At 35.6% G+C, this 9,318-nt stretch overlaps 1 protein-coding gene across 2 annotated transcripts; it reads left to right on the forward strand.

The window, feature by feature from the left end:
* Positions 1 to 5,334: 5,334 nt before the first annotated feature.
* LOC131310427 (F-box/kelch-repeat protein SKIP11-like) lies at positions 5,335 to 8,254 on the forward strand. 2 transcript variants are annotated; one of them, XM_058337428.1, is made up of 2 exons: positions 5,335 to 5,716; positions 6,437 to 8,254. In XM_058337428.1, the coding sequence occupies exon 2, from the start codon at positions 6,713 to 6,715 to the stop codon at positions 7,835 to 7,837; it is 1,125 nt and encodes a 374-aa protein (XP_058193411.1). In that variant the 5' UTR covers positions 5,335 to 5,716; positions 6,437 to 6,712; the 3' UTR covers positions 7,838 to 8,254. The 2 variants fall into 2 exon arrangements, with proteins under 2 accessions (XP_058193411.1, XP_058193410.1); XM_058337427.1 differs by lacking the exon at positions 5,335 to 5,716 and adding an exon at positions 5,736 to 6,352.
* Positions 8,255 to 9,318: the final 1,064 nt, after the last annotated feature.

A 9,318-nucleotide genomic window follows, 5' to 3' on the forward strand; every position in this document is an offset into this window, starting at 1 on the left:
CTATTCTCTCATTTTGTTTTCTATCAATGCTATCCATACTATCCTACGAAGGTTTTCACTCCTATTCTATCTCGCAATGCATTACCATACATCCATCTCAACATTTTCATTTCAGTTACACCCACCTCGAGTCGAAATCCTGACTCCGCCGCTGCTTATACTTATGTGACGCAAAACTCTACATATGATATATACAGGTAATTGCACCCACTACATATTATCTGTACAAATCTTTTTGTCATTTAATTATGGCACTATAGAAACGAATATTTACAGTAGACTTGTACATATTCCCGTTCCGAATGCTCTACTATCAAAACAAATCTATGGATGTCATTAAAAAATAACTTACTATAAAATAAGAATTTGGACACTGGCGGAGTCAGAATTCCGATTCGAGAGGCCGAATGAAGTGAATTTTTATTTTATAGAAAAAATATACTTGATATCTTAAATTTTTGATGTTCTAGGATTATACATTATATATTTCGATGATTTCGGCCTACCATTTTCCTGATAACTATAACACAAATGTATGTTCTTGTTTATGGGGAAATCCACAAAATATCGTGAGCTGATTTAAAATTATTTGAAGTTAACACAAATAAAATCATAGATTAAAGGATAATATTAAAGTAAAAATTTAAAGTACCTTTACCAAAAAAAAGAGAGTACAAATTTAAAAAATTAGACTTACACCTCAAAAAAATAGTTTGTAAAAAAATAGGTGGGGCTAGGGCCCCGCTGGTCCCACTACAACTCGGCCGTTGAATTTTCCGATCATCTCCATACCATCAAATAGACTAGACGGTCGGTATGTTTAAGGACTTTCGTGAATCATTGTCGGACTTTAGTTTGATGATTGAAATCATTTAAATTTTTCTTAAAGTCCGTTGAAAATATTAATCACGCCAAAAATTGTGTGGATGAGAATCACGTTGTGACTTTCCACTCCTATGTACTAGGCTTCCACGGGAAAAATGATTGGTGGTGAAAAACAATGCTATGTTCTTTGAACCAAATAATAAAAAGTTACCGGTCATGAGTGAGTACTGAATTCACTGTGTAGCTGTAAACAGATAATTGTTAATACGTTTTATATTTGACGATGTGACTAATATAATTGATTTGAAAGAAACAAATGTTTATGCTGTGGGTTTATATAATTTAATCTCTTTATATATAAGTAGCTATAAACAGTTTAGTTGTGTGATGTGGATTAGTAATTAATTACTTGTATTAAACAGGATGGAGTTCAATGTTGATGATCACATAGTAAAAAAAATTTATTGATCGCCTTTGATCACGTAGTAATTTATTACCGAGTAGTATTGTTTTTTTTTTTTTTTTTGGATAAGCTAATTTTTTTCTGGATAAGCTTATTAGTATTGGTTTGTTGTATTGCGGTGCAATCTTGCACCAAGCTGATGTGGCGATTTGGCTTCAGGAGCAAATAATAATTTCTCTATAGCATGATGGTTAGGGACGTCTCTAACATTATACTGAATTATTTAAATGAAATATTCATTTTCAGTTTGTAAATATTTATATATAAATATGGATGTATATATCAAAGAAACATATGCTCCCTCTCTCCTCAAACGACAGTCTCGTGTGAAAAGATGTGTAATTTTCTGATAAAAAAATAAAGTGCTTACGTATATGATTTTTCAAGTTTCGTCACACCAAATCAAAGGTCTCGATTAATTCTTTAATTTAGCGCGAAAAAATTCAAAAATGATGAGTATTCTATTTTTCTATTTGAAAATTACACTTTTTTTTTTTTTTTTTGCAAGGGACTATCATTTTGGGAAGAAGGGAGTATCTATTAGCATGTGAGGACTAGGCAATCGGTACTAGGTCACAATACCCAAAAGTTCTCTTGCAAGTTGATATTTATCCGCCAACAAAACCGCACGCGTACTATCTTAATTATATTGGGGCATTCTTTTAGAATTAATTATTAAGGCAAAAGATGAATAAATGTTCTTGGATCACTTATATTGACAAGAATACGATTAACATAATGTTAATAATGACATTGTTTTTTCAACTTTTTAAAAAATACTAGTCTCGTCGTTAGTTATACTGAAGTTTAATATACTTGTATGAATTGCAGTCTTATTTTCTATGTTAAATTCGTTGTTGACTTATAATTCTGGAGCCGCTTGGGGTAATGGTTACATTAAAATTTATTTTTTCCTGGGTGGGTATAACGTCTTTTTTTTTTTTTTTTTAACTGCCGATGAACCTCAATAATTTTGAAATATTTCAAAAAAAAATGCCATAAAAATAAAGCTTTTCAAAACTTAATGCTTTGTTTGGATGGGTTTTTGAGATTTTTTGAGTTTGGTTTTTGGGGTAATGAGTGGAGAGAGAAATTAGGGGAATGATTGGGGATAGTGGTAACAAGTGGAGAAAGATAGAGAGAGATATGAGAATAATAATTGGAGATAGAAGTAATGAGTGGAGAGAGAAATGAGAGTAATAATTGAAAGTATGAGTAATTAGTATTTTTGAAGTTGGAATTTTTTTTTTTTCCAAATTAGAATCCAAACAAGGCATTAAGTCAGCTCCCAAATGCAAACCACCAAGGATTTGTTTGAGGCACCCACCACCACCATATCCTTTTCCCCTCTCGTCAACCCCACTACCTCCTTTTCAATTTGGGTTATACCATTAAAATTTGCAAATTTTGCTTATTAATGTATCCTTCGAGGTCCATTTAGGGTTCATCTAGGCAATATTTTTTTAACACAAAAGGGTAAGAGAGTAATTCAATTTATCTCGATCATTCGAGAATGTAGCATTAAATAAAACTTGATTAGTACGATATTTACTTATGCCGGTAAACCTAATTTTTTTGATGTGAAATGATTCACTCAAACTCGACGCGATTTTCAATTGATGAGTCCATTAGGATGAACCAAATATGGTCCGATTACATTATGGGCACGATTGACTTATTGAGATTATCAAAAATGAACTCAAAATGGGTTCCCACACAGTGTGAACGTGATTGTTCAGTTTAACTTCACAAATATGTACACACGTGTTATTGACGGTTTACCGATTCACGGTTCACCCCTTCAAATAGTCAACCACAGCCATAGGGCGGAGGAGTTTTTCAGTGCCGGGTGGGTACCACGTGGTGCCGCTCGGCGCATCCAGATCATCTAAAAGTGTTTTGAATGATCCGGATTAATTAAAAACAATCTCTTAATAGTAATAGTCTATTCCGTTAAGAGATCCAAAATACTTTTTGGACGACCTGAATGTACCGAGCGGATACCACGTCAATTGTACCCACCCGGCACTCAAAAATTTCTCCATAGGGCGAACCATCAAAGTCCTTAGTTGGTCGAATGGGACACCCACTACAACCATGGGCGACTCTAACTAGGGGTGAGCAAAATAACCATGAAACCGTGAATCCAATCCAAACCAATCCAAACCGAATAGTTTGGTTTAGTTTTTTAATGATGTGGTTAGGTCTCGGTTTAAAAAAAATAAAAACCGTGTTAAATGGTTTGGTTTATGGATTTACGTTAATGGTTCTGGTTCCAAACCAATCCGAACCATGTGATATACACACACACATATAGTATATAATCTGTTTAGATATACTTAATAAACTTAATTTCCTTATCTAATACTCTATTCCACCACCCTATTCTTTTCTTTCACTTTCAATATTAATTTCCTAAACTTCCTATTCCTACAATTTCATTACGCTAAACATACATGGTTTGGACTTAGTAAAGTGATTTCCTACTCTTTTATCTCGGTAACTTACTTTCTAATGTATTCTATTCTTATTTAGTTGATTGATGTCAGTGAGTTTTGATGATTTTAATATATTAATTTCAATATAACTTTTAGTTTAAGTTATCTATGCAATTTTAAGTACTTAAAATAGTTTATAGTAATGATATCTCAATTTTAAATGAACCGTGGTTTAAAACCGAAACCAAATCGCCTTTGAATGGTTTGGATTGGTTTGGTTTTATGAATTTTATGGATTGGTTTGGTTCTTTAAATTCATAATCCGTAAGTAGTGGTTTGGTTATTGGATTACTACAAAACCAGACCAATCCGATCCATGCTCACCCCTAACTCTAACGGTATCGCTGAAAAGGGTTCGATGGAGTGAGTTCTCACAACTGTTTCAAAGTAAGAAACTTATATAGATTACTCTCTCCGTCCTCATTTAAAAGTCTTTCGTTTTATTTTAATCAAATAAAAATGAGTTATATTTTTAAATCAATTATAAATTTTATATGCAATATGGATCTTGACAGAGCTTAATTAGTTTTATTAGACAATATTTTTAAAATCACATAAAACATTATATATTACGATACATAAGCAATTGGAAAGTGGGATGAATCCCAAAAAGAATTGTTAAATGGGGACAGAGGGAGTATAATTCATAGATGTGCTTTAAGAAGTAATTCTCGGCCTATGCTTAATTTAAATTAACCAAATAAGCGATTATTTGGTTGCTTTGATTAAGGTAATGTTAATTGCAAGATTTCATGCGTTGTACATGTTTTCTTTTTCTTTTTCTTTTTCTTTTTTGACAAAGTGAGAAAATTATATTAATAACAGCCTATCAGCATCTACTTAACGGAGTGCATTACAAATATTTTGATCAAAATCAAATTAATCATCTAAAAATTATTTTGTTAAACAATAGTAGTAACATTATATGAATGTCCTCAATATGAGAGATTTAATTGAAGTTTTCCCAAGTAATTACTTGCTCGGAGAGTGCGCTTTGATCTATTCATAAAAACGTAAATACATAAAACCGCTACTCAAATATCACTCATGACTTTATTTTCCATAGTAATATTTACCTTGCTAGTAAACACACAAAACTATATGAATGTCGCGCTTCACTACATTTTCGAGTGTGCATTACCCTATTTTTAGTATGTACTTATTTAACGACTGGGAAAACTTATTTGATGCTTTTAGGCGGCGTTACATGGTGTTCCAATACACTCAACTCTTATAGAATCACGTGGGACCCGAAGCTAATTTTGAAGGTATCCCAAATGAGATATATGTGATTGTGAAATGTGTTGGGTAACATGTGCAATTTTGTTCACCCTCTACATTACCCTCCTTCCTATTAGTTGAAATTGTATGGATCCCACCACAAAATGATGTCATGCTTACCATGCAATATACTTTTCGGTAAGTATGACGTCAACTTTGTGGCAGGAACCATTTACTTTGTGATGAAATCCATATCATTTCAATTAATATGATGAAGAATAATGTCTACCTTCTTAAATAGAAAATGAACAAAACTCAACTCGTGGGTAACCATGTGACGCTGCGAGCGGGCAACTGCATAGTTCGTCCGGAATTGGTCCACCTCCCCCCTCCTCTTTTTATATTAGAAAAAAAAATAGTAATTAACCCTATTACAGGAAAAAGATATAATCATTTAATACTCCTATATGGGAATTTTTCTTCACGCATATAGTATATGTATCAACTCTATGATTATGCTTAATTAGAAAGAGAGGCGAAGAACCTCCTCTAGTTTTTGCCTCAGAGCCCCCACGCACCAAAGCCTGCTTGGTTTGCAGAGAGATCCCACCTGAGAGAGAGAGAGAGAGAGAGAGAGAGAGAGAGAGAGAGAGAACTGGGATATTTTTACATAATTCCGATCAAGTCCTCCTTATTCTTATCCATTCCTGTAAGTTCCCTGTATAATTACTCCATTTCTTCTGTCTGTTTCCTCTGCTCGGAAACTAAACAGATCTAATCTAATTAGTTCTAGTTTTATTACTTAACTCAAGATTAATCTCGTTTTAGAAAAAAAATCGAGTCTTGATTCATTTTATTCAGGAATTTTGGGAAAGTTTAGAGATCTGGTGTTGAAACTTTGACATTTGGTGATTTCATCACACTCATGAATCAAAACCCTTTTTTGTGGTGTTTCAAAATCTGGGTTAGTCAATTGTAGCTGATTTTTTGATTTTTTTAAATTTCGTTTTGACTGCTTTAAATCGGATTCTTGTTGAAAGATTGAATTTTTCGAAACACCCATTTGATCAAAATCATTATTATTTGGGTTCAGATTAGTAACCGTTTCAGATTAGCCTTAATTATCTTGGTTTGCATTAATTTTTGTGTTTTTGCTTTTATTGACCGAAAATTTGGTGATGTGCAATCTAGGGTTTCCTATTCCCTTATGTGCTATTTATGGAAAGATCAATTTCTTTCCCCTTTTGGGTTTTTGTGGGATCCATTTTTTTCAGCTGTGGATTTTTGCTTCATACGATGAAGATTCGATAGAAAAGAAATTGGAGGTTTTCGATTCCCTTCTGTGGTATTATGTAACCGCCAATTTGTATGCTGTATCTGATGTTGGTTGTTTCTGTACTGATAATCTATTTTGGAATTTGGGATTTAGGGCTTTCCCTTTTCAGCTGCGGATTTCAGTCTGGTAAGGAAGAAAGGTGGTTTTGGGTCAATCTTTTCACTTTCTCGATGACCGAGACGTGTTGCAAGATCGGTTCTGCTTAGTTTCAGGAGTTTATCCGGTGCTTGTAAACGTGAAACCTGCCGGGATTGCAAAAATCGCAGACTAACTGACCCTCACAAACCAAAGGAATGAAGAAGTAGGTGTGAGGAAATTGTCTGGAACCAATCAGACGTTTGTAAGAGAGACGATTGCAACTCTAATTTCATGTGTGGCTTTGGTTCTATGTCCTTTGTACACCAAAGCAGTAACCGGCGGCGAGCTGTGGATAATTCGGATTCCGATTCCCTTATCCATGGAATTGGTAGAGACAACTCGATTAGCTGCCTCATTCGGTGTTCTAGAGCTGATTATCGTACCATTGCATCTCTTAACCGGAGCTTCCGCTCTCTTATTCAAAGCGGTGAGCTCTACAAGCTTAGGCGGAAAGCGGGCATAATTGAGCACTGGGTATATATCTCGTGCCACCTGCTAGAATGGGAAGCTTTTGATCCCAATCGCCGGCGTTGGATGCCGTTGCCAAAGATGCATTCTAATGAATGTTTCTTTTTTTCAGATAAGGAGTCATTAGCGGTTGGAACCGAGCTTCTTGTATTTGGAAAGGAGGTGATGTCCAATGTTATATACAGATATAGTCTGCTGACAAACAAGTGGTCGTCGGGTATGAGGATGAATGCCCCAAGGTGTTTGTTTGGGTCTGCTAGCCTTGGGGAGATTGCTATTATAGCTGGTGGTTGTGATTCTAAGGGTAATGCTCTAAGCTCTGCTGAACTTTATAATTCGGAGACTGGAAATTGGCAGAGACTCCAAAACATGCTCAAGCCGCGGAAGATGTGTTCAGGGGTATTTATGGATGGGAAGTTTTATGTGATTGGGGGAGTTGGGGGAAGCGATTCAAAGCTTCTTACTTGTGGAGAAGAGTATAATTTGGCAACGGAAATTTGGACTGAAATCCCTAATATGTCCCCCTCGAGGAGCAGTGGTACTGATACCCCTGCTACGGCTGAGGCCCCACCTCTTGTTGCTGTTGTTGATAATGTATTGTATGCAGCTGATTATGCAACTATGGAGGTTAGAAAATATGATAAGGAGAGGAGAGAGTGGCATTCGGTGGGGAGATTGCCAGAAAGGGCAGCATCCATGAACGGTTGGGGATTAGCATTTAGAGCTTGTGGACACCGCCTTATTTGTATCGGTGGACCTAGGGCATCAGGTGAAGGATTTATAGAAGTCAATTCATGGGTTCCAAGTAAAGGCCCTCCTGAGTGGATTTTGCTAGACCGAAAGCAATCCGCTAGCTTTGTGTATAATTGTGCTGTGATGGGTTGCTGAAGATTTTTGTTTTGGATGCACTCGCTCGTGCAACACTGCAACGGTGCTTTTTGGCTGAAATTGGATCCAGAAGATTGCTTTCCCTGTCAGCATAGGATTATTGATAATGGGTAATAAATCCCAACTTTTTGTTTCCCATTTTTGTTTCTTCTTCTTCTTTCTCTTTTTTTTTTTTTTTTTTTTTGATTGGGGAAGGATGGATAGAATACCAGATTTTTACTCGAGGTTCAAAAAAATGTTTTATTGGAAGAAGGTTTTGAGTATCATTTTTTCGGAAAATTTTATTTCTGTTTTATTCTTCATTGGATTTCTCTCGTGTTCATGACATGAGAACTTGAACAGTGGAAAACAGGACAGGGATAGGTTTAATAAATTCAAAGTTCTAACTTCTAATGCAATTATAGAATTCTCTTTGTATGTTTGAAGACTTTCTTAGCAGCTTATGATTGTTTGCATGGATTTCACTATCCTCAATCTTCTCGGTGTTCTCTCGATGCGATAAAATAAGCTTGCTGAGGTGGTGGTACTGTAAAATTACTTGTGTACTGAGCACATCTCTTGCTTCTATTCATGGGCTGTATGTAGCTTTTCTGTTTCAATTTCATGTGTATCAATAAAAACTTGACCTTCTTTATACTTGTATTTGTTGGTGAAATAGATCTCGGTTGTCATATTTCTACATCTATCATTGAATAGGGTAACTACTGACTATAGATTTTTTCCCCCTAAACTTTTTCTGCTCCGGTCATTTCTCCTTTTCTGTACCGTTTGTATCCTTCTTCCCATGGTTTTGCTAGTCTGCCAATGGTACAGAGCAAGTAATGGGCATCCGAATAGCAAATGTAAGTCATGGAAACTGGAAAGTTAGTTGTATCCTTGGTTATGGAAAGTAGGCATATTTGTGGAGCTTATGTGGTTTCGTAATTCTGTCGTCCTTCTCAATTCTACGAGTTAGTATTTTAGAATGGTTCATCTCAGGTTGCACTTCATAGCAGGACTGATTGTCATTATTGGAAACAGAAGACAATAACAAGTTAAAATGTCTGAATGCTTTTATTTGAGCACTGCAAACATGACATGACATGACATGGATTAGGAGAACAAGTAGGGAGAGTTGAATAGGTTACTTGTAGGTTGGAAAAAAGAAAAGGAAATGTAGGTGGATGAAGAGATGCATGTGGTGTTAATCATTCTTTTCGCGTTCTCTATTACATGGGAGAAGTTTGTCGTTTTCACCCTCTCCCTTAACTATCTTATTCTCGGGGTTAAGGAACTCCAGGAATATGTGAGGCGATTTGAAGGAGAGAATGGAGGTTGGCCTGTTGGGTGGTAGCAACTGACGAAGAGAACTTGATGTAGCAGGTGGAGTGTGACGAGAAAGGGGAAGAAAGGTAGCACAGAAGGGCTACAGTCCTAACACAAGGCCATAGCTCATACCGTATACCCTATACGTCTTATGCGTCGAATTCATCTCATTTCTA

This window comes from Rhododendron vialii, chromosome 12a (genome assembly GCF_030253575.1).
Source record: "Rhododendron vialii isolate Sample 1 chromosome 12a, ASM3025357v1".
Lineage (NCBI taxonomy): Eukaryota > Viridiplantae > Streptophyta > Magnoliopsida > Ericales > Ericaceae > Rhododendron > Rhododendron vialii.

Bases quoted from the DNA above. Each gene is read 5' to 3' on its own strand.
- LOC131310427 (XM_058337428.1), top strand. From the start codon at position 6,713: ATGTGTGGCTTTGGTTCTATGTCCTTTGTACACCAAAGCAGTAACCGG.